Below are 22,993 nucleotides of genomic sequence, written 5' to 3'. Positions count from 1 at the left end.
TGGACAAAGGTGATTTCATGTTTTTGTAATTGGTATAACCAACCTGTTCAATTCAGAATCTTTAATATATGTACTTAAAATTTTTAATTTAGATTTCCCTGGTGATCTTTAACCTAAAGAACTTTGAACTTCACTGTACTCAGTAGGCTAATGAGATCCTGTTATCACTGTTGCTCATTTAGGATCTGATGCAAAGCCCACTAAAGTCAAAGGGAATCTTTTCCATTGACTTCAATGGGCTTTGAAACAGCCCCTCATGTCAATGGAATCTGTTCCAAAACATGTTGTGTAGACTTTTTAGCACCACAGAAGTCAAGTTAATTTAAGAATATGTTTAAAAGTTGTGGGTGGGTTTTTTTTTTGCCTGCCTGGATAGGAATATAAGACCCCATTTGAAATTACCACAGATATTGATGTAGCCAGGAAAGTTAGTTTATTAAACAAGTACTAGTAATGATCGCCACCCATTGGAACTGTAGAACTTTATTCTTCTGAGACACTTCTTTAGTTTCAGAAATCCTAGGACTTTTTTGAAATAAAGAAAAGTTCCCTGGAAACGTGGTAAAAGGAATCAAGTTTTCTGTTAACCAGAGGAACAGCTGCTTCATGGTTCTGTAATCCACTGGTAAGTGTGTGTTATAGGTCCCATTCTGTGACTGATCAGCAAAGCATATGAGTCTGTTACAGGCCCAACTGTAACAGCTCTTGCTTTTTGCTCTGGAGGTTCCCTGTTCATTTCCCACTGGGTCACTCAAGACAGCAGCTGTCACAGTTACACAACTCCAATAGCAAAAGCATTACACTATTTGACCTTGACAGAAGTTAAGGACTATGATGTTGCATTTGAGGCTTGATTAGTTAAGGGGATGGAAGATAGGCATCCCTTGGGATACCTAGGTTCTTCTGTTGATGATATTCTGGATGTCAGACCCAGGAATAAGATGTTGCCAGTCCAGTGCCATATCTGCACCAGTTGGGGCACTCTCTGAATAGGGAATCCCTGATACCCTCTTTGGGTTTATTCTCTGATGGCAAGGGAAGAGGGATCTCTCTGCTTGATGCTGGTGAGAAGTAATATGTTGACAATGGGGAGGAGGCATATATCTTTTTATTGAAAGGTTATCCCACGAGATGGAACTGGGCTGGTACAAGCTCCAGTGCTGGGCAGCTCTTCAATACTGGGAAGGTCTCCTGGGTGGTATGGATGTCTCTGCAGAATATCTGAGGTCCTTACTTTGCTCCACCATGGGCATTAGTACGAGGATCTGTGCTGATCTGCTCAACTGCTTAAGGGATTTTGTCCTTAGAGTGGTGTTCTGTGTTCTCTCTCCAGAAGTTCTCCTCGGTCTAGGAGCTATGGTTATGCTCAGACTGGCTATGTGAGTCTCTATCCCATTTATGAGTGGTTTCACGTGCTGGCTTTGCTGCTTGAACTGTTTCGGGCAGTTGGTACAGAAACCTGAATTGTCAGTGCCAGAACTCCTAGTGATGGGACTGCTGATGCTGAGGCAACTGGTGCCAAAGCAGTCATCAGCAGTGACTCCATCAGTATCCTCTTCACCTTCTTTTCACTGCTCAACCCCAGAGTACAGAGAGTTTGAGGGAGCGCTGGCCAATGCTGGTTTATCTGGTCTCACTCTAGTCATAACTGTTGCCTTTGGGTCCAAAGTGATCCACATGGATGGCATCCAGTAGATGTATCTTGAGCTGCACATCCCTAGACTTGCATGTTCAGGCTGAGGAGGACTAGCACACCGAGCACTTATCTGGGATGTGGCTTTCCCTTAGTCATCCTGTTCAGTCTCCCACAATTCTGCATGTCTGGGCTGCTCTCCTCACTCCATAGCTCACCAGAGATTGATCACTGTTTCACCACTGCATGCTCTGGCCATGCTCCCTCTTCTCCCACTTGCTGCAAGCTTTTCCAAAGCTGTAAAAGTTGTGTAACATCACTAACAAATACTCCAGAGGTAATGAAATAACTATGTACATTAGACCAAGAAAGACGGTCATATGGTAATGATGTCACTTAGTATCTGGCCTTTGGCTCATGAGCCATATAGGGTTGGTAGCATTTTGGGAGATGCTTCTAGCACAAAGGAAATTATTGGTAAGAAATTTTCCATTCTGCAGCCCAGCGTCTCCTACAATTATGGACATCTGGGAAGTAGCAAGAAGTGAACAGTTATAGGGAGGGTTATGAAAAAAGTTCGATAGGAAAGGAAATAAGGAAGTACCCCCCTTTGCTCAAAAGACTTATTTTTGGGCCACCAAATGCAGCACCTTCCTGCCAAAGGAGAACTCTGCTGAAGACCGAAAATCCACCTTATAGTGCTTAATAAAGGTTTTAGCTATAGATCAAGATGCTGCTTTGCAAATTTCTGATGTGGTCACACTTGCTTATTCAGCTCATAAGGTTGCTAGGGATGTCCTGGAGTTTGCCCTGATCCCTTCTTGATCCCCTCTGATGATTTGTAGGCTATGACAATACATCATCTAATATACATACCAGTGAAGGACTTGGGAGGTCTGAGTTCCTGACATTTTGGATGGAAGGACACAAATAGAGGGCCAGATCTTCTTGTTGATTCTGTACACTTGAGATATATTTTCAGTACTCTTCAGACATCTAAGGTGTGCTACATCTTTTCAGTTGGAAAATGTGTTTTTTTGGACTGAATGAAGGAAGCATAACCTCTTGGGAAGTGTGGATGGAAGAATTTACCTTTGGAAGAAAGGATTCTGGTGTCCTGAGCACTACCTTGTCCTTGTGGAACACGCACTAAGGTTGCTGTATAGATAAAGCTGCCAGGTCTGACAACTATTGAGAAACAAATCTTAATAGATAAATAAAATACCAACACTGAAGTGAAAGGCTCTAAGAGATGGCTTGTCAAGGCCCTCAAAATTAGCATTAGATTCTATTTTGGAAAGAGTGGCCTGACGGCTGGTCTGACTAATCAGACTGCTTGAAGGAATCTGGCTACCTGTAGATTGTCTGCCAGGTAGCCCAAGGACCCTGCAAATAGCACAGAAGTAAAGAGCAGACACCTGATGCGCAATGGTACTGGGCTGAAGGGCTTTGTCTATGCCTTCTTGGAGAAAGTCCAGAATGGTTGGAATCCCTGGATTTCTGGGATTTGCATTGTGCTTTGGCACCCGTTGTTGAATCTGGACAACACAGAAGAGCACACTTTTAGTGTCCAGAACTTTCATAGACAAAAGTATGGTCTTAATAAGTCTGGACAACAGATTGAGACCCTCTAGTGCTTCCATCTGAATAGCCAGGCTCTTAGTTGAAGCTGTTTCAGACCAGGATGCAAAGCATAGGACTTTGCAAGAGAATGTCTGGTCTTCACAGAAGCTAGAGTGGAGGCTCCAGGTTCAGATCTATCTGATCTGAGAGTCAAAATCTTCTTGGCTAATGAGTTACCAGAATTACAGTAATCCTAATCTATTCTTGTTTTATTTTCTGGACCACCTTCCCCAGTAGCAGAAAGGGTGGAAACATTGCAGTAGGCCCTGCAGTCAACTGTGTGATAAGTAAGACTCTGCGTTCGTCATGGAAGTCACAGATTCCATGACCTCCGTGACTTCTGCAGCAGCCCACGTGGCTGGCCCGGGAGCCACCTGAGCAGCTCGGACCAGTTGCACCGGCTGCTGCTGGGGAAGTCTCGCCCCCCCCCGCCTCCCAGCAGCAAAGGTTTGGGTGTGTGGGGGCTCAGGGCTGGGGATTGGGATGTGAGGTGGTTCTTACCTGGGGGGATAGGGGGCTCCCCAGAAGGGTGACAGGAAATTCCCTCCCTGAGCACCACGTGCCCGCAGGCACTGCCCCCACTGGCCACAGTTCCCAGCCAATGGGAGCTGCAGAAGCTGGGGTTTGGGGCGGAGCGGAGGCAGCATGTAGAGCTAGTAGCAGGAGGTCGCTGCTTCCTAGGAGCCAGGTAGGGAACCTGCCCCAGCCCCACAAACCACCCTCCCTGCGGCGCCCCCGGCTGCAACCCTCCCTTCCTACCCCCCGAGTACCCATGGGGTCACCCCTCCCAGCACCCACAGCGCTCCCAGGGCCACCTCCCTGAGCTGCCTCCCGCAGTTTTAGTCAGGGGTATATAGTAAAAGTCATGGACAGGTCATGGGCTGAGAATTTTTGTTTACTGCCCGTGACCTGTACATGACTTTTACTAAAAATACTCGTGACTAAAACGTAGTCTTAGTGATAAGGCATCTGTCCCCAAAAATCCGGGGTTTGCCTTTCTTGTGAAGTATTTTGGCATCTTTGTGTTCATATGATTTGCAAACAGGTCAGTCAAAGGTAGGTTAAACATCCGAAAAATGAGACTGAAAACCGCCTGATTCAGGCACCACTCAGAGTTGTTGACCTTGAACCAGTCAGACCCCATTTTATGTAGAATACTGAGGGAAAGAAGAAACTGCACCACCCATCTTATTATGTCCACTGTTTCCACTTGTAGTGTAGTGCCAGATTCCTTGTTCCCCCTTCATTGTTTAAATATGCAACCATAACTACATTGTCTGATTGAACGAGAACATGGTTCCCAGCTAGGATGGACTGGAACAATTGCAGAGCCAGTTTGACTGCTCTCAGCTCTAGGAGCTTTATGCTGTGAGTCATTTCCCCTGGGTTCCAGAGATCCTGGATTGTTCTGATCTCCAAATGAGCTCCCCAGCCCTCTAGGCTGGCATCAGTTGTGAGAGCTAGAAGATCTGGAAGGCAGATGGGCATGTTTTTGCAGACATTGTTGTGGGCTGATCAGCATTGTAGAGAGTTGAATATGTGTGTCGTGACTCATACGTGATCTTTCATGTGTTCTGGGAAGTGGTCTCACACTTTTGGGATGAAGGCTTGAAGATGTCTGCTGGGTGACTGACCCATGGAATGATCCCTACACATGACGCCAGGAGACCTAATAGTTGGAAACACAGTGCTCTGGTAGCCTCTTGCGGCTCCAGAGCAAGACGATAAACTCCTGAATTTTCTGTAACCTTTCTAATGATGGGTAGATCTTTGCTATGATGATATCTATCTCCTCTCTCAGGTGGGTTATTCTGGCGGATGGAATCAAGGAACTTCTCTTGACATTGATGATGAAGCTGTGCTCCTGTAGAAGATTCAGCATCGGAGGTGTGGCTCTGTGTGCTGCTGGTTGCAATGGAGCTCTGATCAGGATGTTTGTCTAGGAAGGAGTACAGGAAAGTTCCTTCAACCTGAGTCTGGCTATAATCACCACCACCATCTTTCTAAAAACCCTGGAGACTATGGACAGGCTGACCAGGAGTGTTCGGTACTGATAATGTCTCCTGCTGTAGGTGAACCTCAGAAGTCTGTGGTGGCACAATCTGATGGGGATATGGAGATATGTGTCTTCTAGATCCACTGAGGTCAAATAGTTCCCCCAGAACAGGGATGACACCATAGAGGACTGCATCTACATCTGAAACTTCATTTTCTTCATCCATCTGTTAAGCCTTCTGAGTTTGAGTATGGCTCTGATTCCAACCCCCTCTCCCCTGCCTTCCTGTGAACTTATGAATGATGAAGAAGATGGAATAGAACCCAGAGAACCTTTCTTCTGTGGGAACACTCTCCATCATTCTCAGATCCAGAAGATGAGATATTTTGTTCTGGATCAGATTGTGTTTTCAAGGGTCTCTGGAAACTGGCACCTGGATGAAGAATGGATAGGATGGAGCCTGCAGCTTGAGGAAGTATCTCTAGATCACTATCTCCCTGATCCACTTGTCTGTAGCCAATGAAAACCATTCCTTTAGGAAATGGGAAATTCTACCCCCAGCTTCAGCTCTGGGTGGAGCCCTATGTGACCTGTGTCATAAAGTGGGTGGGTGGAGGTTCAGACTCCTCTGGACTTTTGTCCCAAACCATGATTCAGCTCTTTTCCTTTGGAGAATCTGTTGTGCCTGTGCTGGTATCTCTGTGAGGATGAAGGGCAAAAGGAGTGCCTCTGTCTGAAGGTTGGTCAATATTCTCTCCTGAGGACACTGAGTGGACAAGAGAGAGACTGTTTGGATTTCGCCACACTGTCAGCCACCACCTTATCCAGCTCTTCTCCAAAGAAGAGGAACCCTGTAAGCTTGGCTGAGCAAAGGGCATGCTTAGAGTGAATATCCACTTTCCAAGACCAAAGCTCAGTGCCACCTGGTTACCGAGCTGGAAGCCACGGCTTGGGCTGAGAACCTCATTGCATCTAATGCTGTTGCTAGGGGTGACTTTCTTTAAAATGGAAACAGAGTCAGGGTGATCTCTGTCCTTATGGACTTTAAGATCTTCCAGCCACGAGAGAGATGCTCTTGCAAAGCAGGGAGAAGGACTGAAGGGGAATCACAGCCAAGGTGGAGGATTTTGAGAGGAGAAATTTACTCTAAGACTTACTCTCAGGAGCCTGTTCAGGTTTGATTTGAATCATGGAGACAACCTTATTGCACATAGTCTAGAACTTCTCAGAGGGCCAAAAAATCTTTGCTGTATTTTTTCCCAATCCTGATCAGACTTGGAGTCCAATAGCTCACCATCCTCAGTGGATGAGGGGGAAGGAGGAGGTGGAAGAAGAGTCGGAGGACTTTTATCTCCTGGATATTTTGAGTTTTTCCCCTTTTCTGCTTTTTTTTTATTTAACTCTTTTTGTATGCTTTGGGAGCCTGGAGGCTCTGCTGTGCCATGGTGAGGCCTTTTACAGCTTGCCTTCTTTAGGGCTTGAAGCCCTCTGAAGGGATCTGTCTCTGAATCGTACCCCATTGGCTCTCCTTCCCCCGGGTCAGAGTCCCCTTGGACTCTGATCCAGGTTGACTTGGAAGGGAGAGGGGCTGATTAGAAGCCCTGCTATTTTTCCCCAGGGCAATCATGACCCACTTTAAGACTTGGGGTGGAGGGAACCTGCGAGTCTCCTTCTTTGTTCTGTAGAGGCCCTTGGGACTTACTCCCCAAGTTGAGTGGTCAGGGTCCTCCTTGCTTTTGGAACTTCGCCCTGCTCTGCACTGGAATTCCAGATCCATTATTCCTCTGCTGAATAGTGGCTGCCTTGATGGGTAGAGGACTCTCCCTGCCTGTTTGACTCATGGCCCTGGGACCTAATGGAGTTAGGGTTGGTTGGATGGGTGCAGGCTGGGCACAACTCGTCATCTGCCAAGCCTGGGAAGGATGCCTCATATACAGATCGCCACTTGGATTTGAGCCAGTGTTTTCTTGGCAGTTCTGCTATACCTGCATAGGGGCAGAGGAGCTGGCAGGGAGATAGACGCTGCAGAGGAGGCTGAGGGTGGGTTATACTCCCGGCCGGTTAACCAACCCATGGAGGAGGATGACTGCTAAAATGGAAGAATACTGCTCCCTGCTGCCCAAAAACGGGGCAGACATTTAAAAAAAAATAAAGGTGACGACAGGAGCAACTGAAGCAGCCGAACTGTCTGCTGCTGTGGAGGCAGAGACTCTGGTGGGAGTGGAGGGGACATGGCCACAGTGTGCAATGCCAAAATGCTGATCCGCCTCCAGTGAGCTGCAGAGTGAGGAGAGCAGCCCAGATATCCAGAACTGTGGGAGATGCTGGGCTGCAGAAGAGGCATAGGGTGTGTCCATCCTTGATGGGGACCAGTACACTGCAGGAGGCTGGGTTTGTATCCTGAGGGCTTGGACTTCACCACAAGGTGTGGTAGTTGGCATGAAGTGCCTTGCCTGACTGTAGAGGAGGGTGTGCAGGGGGACTGAATGGTTTTTCTCTCTTTTTTTAAAGGTACATCCTTTAGAGAAAAAGCGATGATAATATTTTTCATTAAAAGGTTGAAAGAACTGACTTAAGGTCTCTGAAGGTCGGACACTTGCTGGGTTCTGTCTTGCTGCCATGGGTGGTAAAAGGGAACTGAGGGAGGAATGCAGCCACTCTGTCTTTTATGCCCTTTCATAGGAACACAAAGAGGCACAGGGAATATACATGGCTCCCACAGACACTGCCATTCAAAAAAATTCAGTCTCGCATGCAAGCAGTGCATACACCTTGACAGTACTATCCACACTGACACATACTTGAAGAAGAATTGACTATTCTGGACTATTTCCTCCGGTTTCAGTTCAGATACTTCCCATTTCACTAGGGAGATGAGCCTGATAAGGATGTATGTTTGTACTTCTCTAGCAGGATTTCATTTGTTCTGTGCATATGGAAACAGGAACATTCTTTAAGGGAATGAATCCCTACCTTAAGAGAGGAAGGAAGAAAGAGGTGCAAGTAACAGTATGAGACTGCTGTTTTTAACGACCCGAGGAAGCCCTCAGTTGTTGGTTGAGAGAGGTATTTAAGAAAATGAAAAACGTTTTTATTCCATTACCAAGTACAGGGAATAGAAAACTAAAGAAAAGAACAAACAGTAATTAATAAACAAAAAGAAAGTAACAGGTGAGTGAGTTAGGTTTCCCACGATATGGTTACTTCTGACAACTTAGATGCCTCCATGGGGAGCATCTAGCAGGTCCTTGTAATTGGCCTTGACTCATGGGGCACTATCCCCTCCAAGATTAAGAGGAGGAAGAGAGAGTTGTGTGTACACAGGGCCCCAAACCAATTTCACTGTGAATCAGCTGGGGTCGGTCCCCCAGGGATTTACATGCACCATGGAAAATGCCAGAAAATTACAATCCTCATTCTATCCTTTGCACAAAGGACAGCACCCTGTAAAAAGGGCAAACAGGCCTGCCCTTTCTCCCTTGTTTTGTGAGTTTACTGGAAGAGAACCAGAGTCTGCAAATCATGCACCTCATAGGATCATCCAATTTGTCCATTTAGTCTCAAGACACCACACTGTTTTTTACATGGAAGAGTTGAGACAAAGAAAGAAAAAGTATAAATAAAATTAGAAACATATATTTAAAATATAGGCATTTAATATATAATTATTAAGTGTACATATATGAAATGAAGAAGAGGCAAAGTTAAAAGAGAAAGAGATTAGAAAACATAATCAGCAAATAGAATACCAGACAATGGCAGCAAGACTTACAGTGTAAACAATGTTTCCCAAGAGCAGGTAGTCTGAAGTTTTACCATTGCCAAATACAGTACCTGCAGGAAAAAAAAGAATGATGATTTAAAAAAAAAAAAGGTTTATTTATGGGCAATTCCATTTTTGTAAAGGTATAGTCTAACAGGACTCTTTCTGTTGGATACTGGGTCTGGTGCTCCCAACACAAGACAAGGCAGAACTTCCTGAAATGAATGCCTTTTAGATCATCTTTAGTAGTGGTGACCAATGACTGGTCAGAGCAGGGAGAGCAATTATTAATGCCTTCGCTCTCCAGAACTTTCCAGCCATGAATTATGCAAGAAACAAGAGCTTCCCATAAAAGCTAAATGTATTTTTTAATCACATAATTTACACACACAATAACTTCCCTCAAGGCACATCTGAAGTATACATATTTTTGGACATGATACTGTCTGTCTGTCTGCCCGCCTGCATATCTATCTATCTAAGCAAACATATTTCTGGAATAAGGATAGCCAACTCTTTTGCCCTAGCATTTTAATTCTTATTTGGGATGTTTGTTATTTGAACTGCACAAAATTGGACAGCTTTGTGAATTTGTGTATTTAATGTGTGTGTTTACAAGTTTGTGTGTGGATATACACGTTATATACACTAACTTATATATACTAACTCATACACAAACATAAGTATCTGTGTATATATAAAAACACATTTGCAAAGGCTTCCTGAAACATGAATTTTGAAGCAGTGCCTTCATACTTGTTTACACAGAACATACTTGATTGCCTGCTTCCAGCAGTACCAGATTTTATGATCACAGTTCTCTGAAGGGTCTTAGTATGTAGGATAATTGTAGTCTCCAGAATACTTATGTGATGTTGCGCCTGGAAAAACCAAATTGACTGAAGCATCTCTGAGTGGACTCCTCATCCTTGATGTTTTGGTGCTCACTAAAATGTGTGTATGTTCAATATAGAAGCATAGCATCAACTGCACTGCCGTACAGGATGAGTACAGCATTAACTGCACCCAGGGGCGGCGAGTTATATACACTTGTGGTGCCTGGGCACCAGCAATATTCAGGGCCTGGGGGCCAGGTTCCACCAGTGTTTGGGGCCGGGTCTCTCCGCCGGCCCCACCTGCCGCCCCCTGCATCTCCCCCAAGTGTCCCCCAACCCCCACTTGCTGCCCCCGCTCACCTCCCCCTGGTCCCGGAGTCTGCAGCTCACCTGCTCTGCCGGCTCCCCGGATCAACTGCTGCCGCAGGGTCCTAGTGCCCCCTATTCACTAATGGCAAGGCAGGCTGCCCTTACCCTGCCCTTCCTCCCTAGCCCTGAGCCTCTCCAATGCCCCAAACCCCTCAACCCCAGCCCCAGACAGAGCCCTCATCCCCCCATACCCTAATCCTCTATCCCAGCCCTGAGCCCCTCCCACACCCCAAACCCCTCAACCCCAGCCCCAGACAGAGCCCTCATCCCCCTCACCCTAATCCTCTGTCTCAGCCCTGAGCCCCTCCCACACCCCAACCCCCCTCATCCCCAGCCCCAGCCAGAGCCCTCATCCCCCCGCACCCTAATCCTCTGCCCCAGCCCTGAGCCCCCTCCCACACCCCAAACCTCATCCTCAACCCCACAGCCCTCACCCCTGTACCCCCTCCCCCACCCAAACTCCCTCCCAGAGCCTGCACCCCGCACCCCCTCCTGCACCCCCACCCATTGCCCCAGCCCAGAGCCTACACCCAAACTCCCTCCCAGAGCCTGCACCCTGCACCCCTCCTGCACCCTAATTCCCAGCCCAGGGCCTGCACCCCAGATCTCCTCCCCCCACCCAAACTCCCTCCCAGAGATTTAGGCAGGTGGTGGGGTGGAGTTTTGGGGGGGCGGGTTCTGAGCACCACCAAAATTTCTATAAACCTGTCACCCCTGACTGCACCTTATACTGCAACCAAACCAGAAAGTTTATTATGTTGTACAGATCTAATCACTTTAGCAATGGAAAGGAAGCAATACTGTATGTAATAATGTTTTTATGAAGCAAAGAGGGAGACAAAAATGGAGTGGGATGAGCGACTCAAAAGAAAAAGGAGACAGGTGGTGAGAAAGGGGAAGAAAAAGATGGGAAATTTGGGTGGCAGTATAGAAGGAAATAATGGTCAAGTCAGAGGAAAAAAAGAGAGGGGAGCTCTTTTCCTCTTTACTCAGTTTGGGTTGAGAACATGAGAAAGATACAGAACTCAACAAGCAGGTAGTTGCAGTCTGTAGTAGAAAGTATACTGCACAATCCACCTTTTGCTACCTTGCCTTGCATTAGGTTTATTGATATTCTGTTGATTAATTTCATTATTCCACTGTTTGTGAATTTGAACATTTTATTTGTTGTCCCTTTATATCCCTTCTACAAAAGGCTGGAACAGAAATTAGTTTTATCGTGCATCAGAAGTGCTGCTGTCTCTCCCCTTCAAAAGAAATAACTAACGGCTCATCAGGATACTGGGATGTGAGCAGTGTCATACTCAAGAATCATAAAGTTACTTTTTTACTGACAGAATTAGAAAATTATGACAAAATCTTATTTTAGGAAAACGGGAAATTCCAAAGCTTAATCAGCCTTCACTTTGTTTAGTGACCGTGGCAATAGCTGCTGTTAGTGACAGCTCTTCTGTTGGTCGACAGTGAAAAAACTGGTACTGACACAGCTACAACTACACTGCATATTGAAAAAAAACCTGACAGTCAGAGGGATTGGGCCTATTACTACTTGCTGACATGATATATGTTGCTGCCACAAAAGCTATAGATGTGGATGTTCCTGCCTGTTTCAACACTAGATATACACAAGACCAAGAGAGGTGCACAGACTGAGTAGAAGCAAAGTAGAAGTAGAAGTTTGCCTAGGGGGAGAGCCCAAAGATTTTGTTTGCCTTTCAGCCTTCTGGGAACAGTAAATACAACAACTGAAGAGAAGAGGCTCTTGATACGTTAAAAAGAAAGAAAATATGGACAGTGAGGAACAGCTGTTGTGACCTGCACAGGATGTGTCATGTTTGTCTTTCTGCTGGAGGACAGAAGCGTCTTCATCTGTATGAGTGCAAGCTGGTCTCCATAGTGGAAGAAAAGATTAAAGGACTGGAGACCCAAGTATTGACCCAAGCATTGCATCAAAGAAAATGAAGACTTCCTGGATAGAAGTTAGGATTTGGTACTGCGGGTACAGCATGCTGAAGAATTGGAGAGGGTAATACAGGGGAGACTGAAGAGCAGGGAAGAAAATTGGCAGCGTGTGACCTGCACAAGAAGAAGAACCAATATACCCCTAATACAGATAGATCTAAGCAACCGCTTTCAGACTCTGGGCACAGGTACTACTGCTAAAATGCCTTGGAAGAGTCATCTGAGGGAAGAAATCAGAAGGAGACCCTGTCGACCGGAAGGCATAGGATGTGTTGTCTTAGGGATGGGGGGTTCCATGACCACAACTCCCAAAAGGAGGAGAAGGGTGGTGGTGGTCAGGGATTCCTCCTAAGGGAGATAGAGTCATCCATCTGCCATCTGGACCAGGAATCCCAAGAACAGTGCTGCTTGCCCAGAGCTAGAATTTAGGATGTGACTGAGAGTCTGCCAAGACTCATTAAGTCCCTAGACCACTACCAATTCCTACTTATCCACGTGGGCACCAATGATACCACCAAGAGTGACCTTGTATGGATCACTGCAGACAACATGGCTCTGGGAAGAAGCATAAAAGAATTTGGGGCTCAAGTGATGTTCTCATCCATCCTCCCTATTGAAGAAAAGGTCCAGGAAGGGACTATCATTTCATGGAAGTAAATGCATGGCTATCCAGGTGGTGCTGGTGAGAGAGATTTGCCTTCTTCAACAATGAGCTGATGTTCCAGGAAAAAGGATTACTTTGTTGAGCTGGGCTCCATCTATCAAATACTGTGAAGAGCATCTTTGGACATTGTCTGCATAACTTGATGAGAGCTTTAAACTAGGTCTTATGGGGGACAGTGGCAAAAAACTGTCCAATGCACATCTAGGCTCAAGTAATGAAGACAAGGGAAAGGGCTTAAATTCTGGAAAAGGGACTAGAAAACCACAACTGCATTAAAAAGGCAAGAAGAAAAACAACAGGGCAGTCTGCAAAATATCTTCGATGTCTGTATACCAATGCAAGAAGTATAGGGAAACAAGCAGGATGAACTACAAGTTATGGCATATGAAGAAAATTATGACTTAACTGGCATTACAGTGACTTGGTGGGACAACTACCATGATTGGAGTACCAGCATAAATACACTTGCTCAGATTCAAGAGCAAGTGAGCGGCAGATCCACTTAGAGTCTCTGGGTGAAGATAAAAAGGGACAAGAATAGTAGCCATGTTATGGTAGTCGTCTATTCCAGACCACAAAATGAGGAAGAGTAAGTGTCGAGGTATTCTAAAAGCAGGTAACAAGATTATATCTTGTATATAAGGCATATCTTGACTTTAGTGTGACTTTTGATACTGTCTCGCATGACCTACTCATAAAAAAACTAGGGAAATTCAGCCTAGAAGGAGCTACTATAAGGTGAGTGCATAACTGGTTGGAAAACCAGACAGTAGTTATCAGTGGTTCACAGTCAAGCTGGAAGGGCATATCAAGTGGGGTCCCACGGGCAGGGCTGTTCCTAGGTGTGTGTGGGGCCTGGGACATAGGTGCCGAATTTCTAATCTGCTGGGGGGTTCTCCCCCTAACTCTGCCCAAGCCCTGACCCCACCCCACCCCTTCCCCCAAGGCCCCACCCCTGGCCCTGCTCCTCCCCCCACCCAGTTCTGCCCTGCCCGCCTTTTCCCACCCAGTTCTGCCCCCTCCCCGAGCATGCTGCTCCCTCGCTCCTCTCCTCCCCCCCATCGCCTCCTGATGCTGTGAAATATCTGATCTGTGGCAGGTGGCAGGTACTGAAAACGAGGGGAAGGCTCTGATCAGCGGGGCCCACAGGAGAGCATGAGGTGTCGGGGGGGAAGGGGAGGTTCTGGTAGGTGAGTTCTTCCTTGCCACCCACACCTGCCTGCTCACCTGCTGCTCGCCTCCCCGCTCGCCTCCTCATCCTGCTCGGCCCAATTTGCCATAACCAAGGGATGGCTCTACTCACAGGGATCAGTTCTGGGTCTGGTTCTGTTTAATATATTCATGCACGATTTATATAATGGCATAGACAGTACTTATAAAGTTTGTGGATGATACCAAGTTGGGAGGGGTTGCAAGTGCTTTGGAGGACAGGAGCAAAATTCAAAATGATCTAGACAAACTGGAGAATTGGTCCGAAGAAAATAGGATGAAATTTGATAAGGACAAATGCAAAGTACTCCACTTAGGAAGGAACAATCAGTTGCACACATACAAAATGGGAAGTGACAGCCTAGGAAGGAGTATGGCAGAAAGGGATCTGGGGTGTCACAGTGGATCACAAGCTAAATATGAGTCAACAGTTTAACACTGTTGCAAAAAAAAAGCAAACAACATTCTGGGATGTATTAGCAGAAGTGTTGTAAGCAAGGCACAAGTAGTGGTTCAGAAAGTTGAGGAAACAACTAGGAGGTCATCCATTTTGGATCTTATTTTGACCACCAGGGATGAATTAGTTGCAAACACGAAGGTAGTCGGGAACTTGGGAGGAAATGATCATGATGTTATAGAATTCAAGATCCTAAGGAAAGGAGGACATGAGAATAGCAAAACAAGGACACTGGACTTCAGAAGGGGAGATTTCAACCAACTCAGAGAAATAATAGGCAAGATCCCATGGAAAGACCAATTAGGAAGAAAATGAGATGAAGGGAGCAGTTCCTAAAAGATATAATACTAGAGGCTCAACATCAAGCTATTCCAATGCAGAGGAAAGATAAGAAGAGCAACAGGGGGACAATGTGGCTGCACAAGGAGCTTTTTAGCTATCGAAAACACCAAAGGGATATACACAGCAAAAGGAAGGAGGGGCATGTCACCAAGGAAGTATACATGGGAATAGTACAAGTATGTAGGGACAAAAACAGGAAAACCAAGGCAAAGAATGAGTTACAGCTGTCCAGGAATGCTAGAGACAACAAGAAGGGGTTTTTCAGATATGCCAGACAAAAAAGAATGGTCAGGGATGGTGTGGGTCCATTGCTCAATGGAGAAGGTGAGCTGGTAATGGAAGATGATAGGAAGGCAGAGCTGCTCAATGCCTACTTTGCTTCAGTCTTCTCACAAAAAAAATAAAGTTACCAGATGACTAGCAAAGTTACCATAGACAATAAAGGGGAAGGGATGCAGATCAGGATACGTCAAGAATATATCAGAGAACTTCTGACCAATTTGAATGAATTCAAGACAGTGGGGCCCGATGCTATTCACCCTCGGGTGCTGAAGGAATTAGCTGAAAAAAAATGTCAGCGCCACTGGCAATAATGGAGGCAAACTTCTGGATGACAGGAGAAGTCCCAGAAAACTGGAGAAGGGCTTATGTACTGCCCATCTTTAAAAAAGGGAAAAAGGAGGACCTGGGAAACTATAGACCAGTCAGCCTGACCTTGATATCTGGGAAGCTACTAGAACAATGTACAAAACATTTAATTTGCAAATAACTGGAGGATGCACAGGTAATCATTAGCAGCCGGCATGGATTTACTAATAACAAATCATGCCATTCCAACCTGATTTCTGTCCTTGACAGGGTAACTGGTTCGGTGGATAGGGGAAATGTGGTGGACACAACATACCCGGACTTGGCTTTTGACAAAGTCTCACATGACATTAAATTGGAGAAATGCGGACTCAGAGGAACTACCATTAAGTCAATACATACTGGTTAAACAACTGCAAACAATGAGTTAAGTATTAATGGAATGATGTCAGATTGGAAGGAGGTCTTGAGAGGGGTTCTGCAAGCTTGACGCAAAACTAGAGGAGTTGCCAATACTTTGAAAGGCAGAAGATAAGGACAGATTCCATCAACTCAGCCAAAATAGGATACAGAATGGGTTAAGAGGGGCAACCCAAACAAATTTAATGACCAGTGAGTAATTTCTCATGGTCATTTGTCCCTTCCTTCTCCCATCCTTTGGAAAATTCCAGATCATCAGCAGACATATTAAGCAGTCCTACAAGGGAAGGTGGGTTTATATGAAAGGTGACTTGGAATATGTTAAGTATTAAGTTTGCCTCTGCTACCTATAAACACATGGAAAAGTGAGAAACATTTGTAGGGAACTGACTATAGCTTTGCAGATTTTTAGCTTTGCAACTTTTTAGTCTGGGGACCTTAGTCCAAACCTGTGCAGGAGGTGGAAATACCCTTAGGTTAGAGTGATCTCTCAGTGGCAGAGGTGGAGTTAAGCCCATTTGTTCACAAGTATGTAATCAATGACTGTTAGGGTATGTCTACACTACGAGATTAGGTCGATTTTACAGAAGGCGATTTTTAGAAATCAATTTTATACAGTCGATTGTGTATGTCCACACTAAGCATATTAAGTCGGCGGAGTGCATCCTCAATACCCTGGCTAGCATTGACTTACAGAGCGGTGCACAGTGGGTACCTATCCCACAGTTCCTGCAGTCTCCACTGCCCATTGGAATTAAGCTCCCAATGCCTGATGGGGCAAAAACATTGTTGCGGGTGGTTTTGGGTACATGTCGTCAGTTGCCCCTCCCTCCGTGAAAGCAACGGCAGACAATCATTTTGTGCCTTCTTTCTTGGGTTACTGATGCAGACGCCATACCGTGGCAAGCATGGAGCCTGCTCAGCTCACCGTCACCATACATCTTCTGAGTGCTGCTGGCAGACGCGATACTGCATTGCTACACAGCAGCAATTCCTGATAGCTGTCGTACGTGTCCTGGGTGCTCCTGGTAGACCTCGGTGAGGTAGATCAGAGGAGCCATGCCAGACATGGCTATCCTCCTCTTAGAGCACCGAATGGGAACCAGAGACTCCAGGTAATTCTCTTCTTTAAGTTTCATCTCATGGAGATTCAGTCCTGCCTGGAATATCATGCGAGCTTGAGGCTTCTGCCTCAGGCTGCTCTCCCAGACGGCAGCACCGCGCGGTCGCACCTACCCCAGCCTACCCCTTGCTCCCATGCCCATGAAGCCTGGACAATAGTAAGGAGCAGTTCAACTAGACTGAGCAAGTGCGGAATGGTGGTAGAATGTGCCTTTGGATATTTAAAAGCTCGTTGGCGCTATTTGCTGACTAGGTCAGACCTCAGCGCAACAGACATTCCCATTGTTATTGCTGCTTACTGTGTGCTCCATAATATCTGTGAGAGTAAGGGGGAAACATTTATGGCGGTGTAAGAGATTGAGGCAAATTGCCTGGCGTCCAATTTTGAGCAGCCAGACACCCAGGCGATTAGAAGAGCACAGCAAGTGCTGTGCATCAGAGAGGCTTTGAAAACCAGTTTCATGACTGGCCAGGCTTTGGTGTGACAGTTGTATGCGTTTCTCCTTGCTGCAAACCCGTCCCCTTTGTTGATTTTAATTCCCTGTAAGCCAACCACCCTCCCACCTTCGAAATAAAGTAACTGTGTTTTGAAACAATGCATTCTTTCTTTATAATTAAAACAAAAGTGAGATAACTGACAAGGTAGCCTGGGTGGGGTGGGGGAGGAGGTAAGGATAAGGCCACATTGCTTATTGTAGCCACACTAAAAATCAAACTGTTTGAATGACAGCCTTCTGTTGCTCGGGCCATCCTCTGGAGTGGAGTGGCTGGGTGCCTGGAGCCTCCCCCCCTCCCCCCCGCATTCTTGGGCGTCTGAGCGAGGAGGCTATGGAACATGGGGAGGAGGGCAGGCAGTTATACATTGGATGCAGTGGGGGGGTCTGTGCTCTTGTTGGCTTTCCTACAGCTCCAACAGATGCTTCATCATGTCTGTTTGCTCCCCCATTAGCCTCAGCATCGCCTCCTGCCTCTGCTCTTCGCGCTCACTTAATTCTTTCCTGGCCTCTGCCATTGAATGCCTCCATGCATTAAGTTGTGTCCTATCAGTGTGAGAGGACTGCATGAGCTCAGAAGTGTGTGAAAATCACGAGTGTGTTTTTTTTTCACCTTCTAATTTGTGATAACCTCAGGGACGGAGATAATAGGGGGAGTGTAGAAACATTTTATGCTCTACTATTTCGGGGGACTGCATGGTCACCTGTGCTGCTGAGTTCGCCATGCTGACCAAACAGAAAATGAAACTTAAAAGTTCCTGGGGCTTTTCCTGTGTACCTGGCTACTGCATCGGAGTTCAAAGTGCCGTCCAGAGCAGTCACAATTGAGCACTCTGGGATAGTTCCCTGAGGCCAATACCATCAATTTGCATCCGCACTACCCCAAATTGACCCAACAAGGTCGATTTTAGCGCTACTCTCCTTGTCGGGGAGGAGTACAGAAGTCCATTTTAAGAGCCCTTTAGGTTGATGGAATGGGATTGGGTGTGTGGATGCAGTCATTTTTAAATCGACCTAAGGTGGCTAAATTCGACCTAACCCCGTAGTCTAGACCACGCCTTAGTGTCATAGCAGCCAGAGACTCTACTTAAGGTGTTAGAAATGGACAAACTATCTTTGTACCTCAAAAGGGCTACATATGAAGTAGGTAAAACTACATGGGTCTCTCTACATTCATGATGTGTAGTTTCTTCTCAAGGGGAGAGGAAGGATTTGGATAGATGATTGGAAGGATCATGGGCTTATTAACATGGAAGTCCAAAACCACTTAGGACTTTCCAGACAAATGAAACAACATTCTGTCAGATGAAAAACTCTAAGAATGGGAGTTAATCTACTGAACTTAATTATTCAACATGCTAAGATGAGGTTTTAGCAATGAATGGAGATACTTTCATAGTAAAAAGATGCAAAAAAACTTTCACACACGTCCCCACAGACCTTAGAGGCCACCCAGATAGTAATTGCCCCATCCAATCTGATTTTGCATAGTGTCCAGAGGAGAACAGGAAAGTGAAAATATAATGTAACGCCTTTTCCCAAATCAGAGGAATGCATTTCACCACAGGAAGGAGAGGTCTAAGAGCAGAAGCATAGGATCTGAAGGCAAACCTATTAGTTTAACACCTGTTGCAGAGTGAGAGGCCACCTTCCGGTGTATGCCCCTTAGCTCCAGAATAAAAGAAGAGAAGACTGAACTATGGAAATCACTTTCTCTTTTTTATTCTGGAACCAGCTAGATTAAAAAAGACTTGAGAACTGAAGTATGGGGATGTCCTCAATGCTTCTTCGATGAAGGCTGGTACAATGTAGAGCCTTTAAAACACAAAAATACCAACCCTTGATTCCCATCACAAACAGATTTTTAGTTATACAAGGTTCCATCTCCAATTCTGTAACATACCTTCCAAGAGACTACAGGTGAGTCAGACCAACTCTCTGCACCTCAGCCTCCTCTTCTATAAAATAGGGACAATATTACTCTACCTCAGTGCTTTTTCAGTTCTGAGGAATTCAGAAAGAAGGCACTAATTACCACAAAAGCAGCACCAGAACTAACACATCACTGGAACAGAGCAGGTAGGAATCAAACATATGGGGTAAAGGTAGTAAAGGGTTTGAGAGAGACAGTCATTATTCCTTAAGAAAAAGAAAGTCTGCTAAGAAGATGGAGGGCTCCCTGAAGTATTTCTCAGATATTTTCTGCACCAGTGGGAGCTTGTCAGATAGTCACAGGATCCTCTGAAGGGTTAATTTTGACATTCTTCCTGCCAGTGGGGTCCTACGCAGTCTTATAGGAATTCTTGAAAGATGCTCTCCAAAAGTTATCAGGGACTGGAAACCTGCAAACTGGCGTAGAGTCACCAGATTGTTCTTAATCAGGTCTTTTCTAGCTAGGTGTTTCCTAATTTTGTCCCTATTCTCCATGTCCCTTCCTAGTATCAATCTTGCTCCTATCTTCTAATCTGAAAGAGAAATTACTATACTGAACAAAGGGAACAGAACTGGAAAAACTGAAAGCTAGACTTCATGTTTATAGCAGAGAAGACAAAAATAATAAATAAATGAGATGTAAGGGGTGAAGTCTTTATGCTTTTCACTATTCCTTTTCTCCATGCTTCCTGATAGAGGATGCTACAGTGCTGGTAGTCTAGAATTTTCCTCATGATGAAAGAAGAAACAGATGAACAAGAAATGGGATGGAAGAGAAATCTCAGAACAAAGAAGAGATGGAGTATAAGGAAAACACTTTTCAGATTTTTCAGATGCTTTGGTTCCATTTTTAGATGTTCAAAGCTTTCTAGGTCTGATTTTCAGCATTTTAGCAAATGCCAATATGCCCAGTTTACACACAACTGACTAGATGATCATCTGTATAGCCCATGTACATACAAACATAGGACTGGAAGGGACCTCAAGAGGTCATCTAGTTCAGACCCCGGCACTCATGGCAGGACTAAGTATTATCTACGCTATTCCTGACAGGTGTTTGTTTAACCTGCTCTTAAAAATTTCCAATGATGGGGATTCTACAACCTCCCTAGGCAATTCATTCCAATGCTTACCCATGCTGACAGTTAGGAAGTTTTTCCTAATGTCCAACCTAAACCTCGCTTGCTACAATTTAAGCCCACTGCTTCTAATCCTATCATCAGAGGTTAAGAACAGTATTTCACCCTCCTCCTTGTAACAACCTTTTATGTACCTGAAAACTGTTATCATGTCCTCTCTTAGTCTTCTCTTTTCCAGATTAAACAAACCCAATTTCTTCAAGCTTCCCTCACAGGTCATGTTTTCCAGACCTTTAATCTTTTTTGTTGCTTTTCTCTGGACTTTCTCCAGTTTGTCCACATCCTTCCTGAAATGTGGCACCCAGAACTAGACACAATACTCCAGTTGAGGCCTAATCAATATGGAGTAGAGTGGAAGAATTACTTCTCATGTCTTGTTTACAACACTCCTGCTAATACATCCCAGAATGATGATGGGGTTCAAAAGGGAGCTAGATAGATTCATGGAGGATAGGTCCATCAATGGCTATTAGCCAGGATGGGCAGTATGGTGTCCCTAGCCTCTGTTTGCAGAAGCTGGGATTGGGTGACAGGGCATGGATCACTTGATGATAACCTGTCTGTTCATTCCCTTTGGGGCACCTGCCATTGGCCACTGTGAGAGGACAGGATTCTGGGTTTGATGGACCTTTGGTCTGACCCAGTATGGCGGTTCTTATGGTCTTATCACCTTATTATCTTTTAGATGTTTGCAAATTGATTGTTTTATTATTTGCTCCATTATCTTTCTGGGTACAGAAGGTAAGCTGACTGGTCTATAATTCCCTGGGTTGTCCTTATTTCCCTTTTTATAAATTGGCACTATATTTGCCCTTTTCCAGTCTTCTGGATTCTCTCCCATCTTCCATGACTTTTAAAAGATACATGTGAAAGAGAAGATATTTACAAATACCAGGTCACTTAAAATCAAGCTCTCTAATGACTATCCAGAATATTTAGAAAGTATAAATTGCCTAGAAAAATAACATCAGTATGTCAGTTTTGTGGCAACCTCAGACTGCAGATGCTAGAGCACTCTCACAGCATCTCAGCAGTCTTGTTCAGCTGCCTCAACTCCTTGACTCCCACCAGAAGCTTTATCCTATATCATAGTGTGATCACTAAAACATCCCCCTCTGCATCATACAATCAGAGTAGGTGGCTTACCTCTTTCACTTTCCTCCATCAGTAGCCCTATTACGGTTGCCAGATGTCCGGTTTTCAACTGGAACTCCCGGTCAAAAAGGGACCCTGGCGGCTATGGTCAGCATTGGTGACCGGGTCATTAAAAATCCGGTCAGCAGAGCTGCAGGGCCAAGTCCCGATCTGTCCTGGCACCGCGTTGCACCCCGGAAGCAACCAGCAGGTCTGGCTCTCAGGCAGGGGTGCCACGGGGCTCCGCGCTCTGTCCCCGCCCCGAACACCAGTTCCGTACTCTCACTGGCTGGGAACCGACTGGGGTGGTGGTGCTTGTGGGAGAGAGCAGCCCATGGAGCCTCCTGGGCCCCCCTGCCTAGAAGCTGGACCTGCTGGCCACTTCCGAAGTGCAGCGCGGACCCAGGGCAAGCAGGGAGTTTGCCTTAGCCCTGCTGTGCACTGACCAGGAGCCCCTCGAGGTAAGCCCATGCCCCAATCCCGAGTCCCAACTCCCTGCCCCAGCCCTGAGCCCCTCCTGTACCCCACACGTCTCATCCCTGGCCCCACCCCAGAGCCTGCACCCCCTCCAGTACCCCAACCCCCTGCCTCAACCCGCAGCCCCTCTCACACGTCGAATCCTTCGGCCCCACCCCCCCAGCCTGGAACTCACTCCTACACCCCCAGCCAGATCCCTCACCTCCTCCCACACCCCAACTCCCTGCCCCAGCCAGGAACCCCCTCCTGCATCCTGAACTCCTCATTTCTGTTCTCACCTTGGAGCCCACACCCCCTCCCACACCCCAACCTGCCCCAGTCCAGTGAAAGTGAGTGAGGGTGGGGGAGAGCAAGCCACTGAGGGAGGGGGAATGTAGTAAGGGGGGAGGGGCCTCAGGGAAGGGGTTGGGCTAGGGTGTTTGGTTTTGTGAGATTGGGAAGTTGGCAACCCTAACCCTATCCTAGCAGCTGAAGCTCTCCTGAGGTATTTGATCCCAGTATTTGTGGCCCTTCCATTTCCTCCTCCTAAATACTAGAACCTTTCTACATCTCCAAAACATCCACACAGCTGCCACAACTCTCCTCCTTGTCTGCAACCAAACTCAACTGTCCTCCTGGAGCAGTGGTTCTCAACCTGCGGCCCATGGGTCACTTGTGGCTCAATCAGCACACAGCTGCGGCCCATGTGACATCCTCAGAGCCATACAAGTAGTATTGGATGCAGCCCATATAACATGGTAAATAGGTTGAGAATCACTGTAAGATATCTCCCCAACTTCACCTGATCACCTACCTGGTTGCCACTGCCCTCCCATAGTCCCCTACACACTAAT

The 22,993-nt window shown here is 46.1% G+C and overlaps 1 protein-coding gene across 1 annotated transcript in view; it reads right to left on the bottom strand.

Moving 5' to 3' along the window:
• Positions 1-22,993, bottom strand: part of ATP8A1 (ATPase phospholipid transporting 8A1) — a 247,394-nt gene that overhangs the window by 40,036 nt on the left and 184,365 nt on the right. Inside the window, exon 32 of the mRNA XM_077815716.1 lies at positions 9,025-9,086. Coding sequence (XP_077671842.1) covers positions 9,025-9,086 — 62 coding nt within the window. The remainder of the gene's footprint in view (positions 1-9,024; positions 9,087-22,993) is intronic.

Source organism: Eretmochelys imbricata, chromosome 4 (assembly GCF_965152235.1).
Source record: "Eretmochelys imbricata isolate rEreImb1 chromosome 4, rEreImb1.hap1, whole genome shotgun sequence".
Lineage (NCBI taxonomy): Eukaryota > Metazoa > Chordata > Testudines > Cheloniidae > Eretmochelys > Eretmochelys imbricata.
This window is presented reverse-complemented; position numbering and strand designations above follow the sequence as displayed.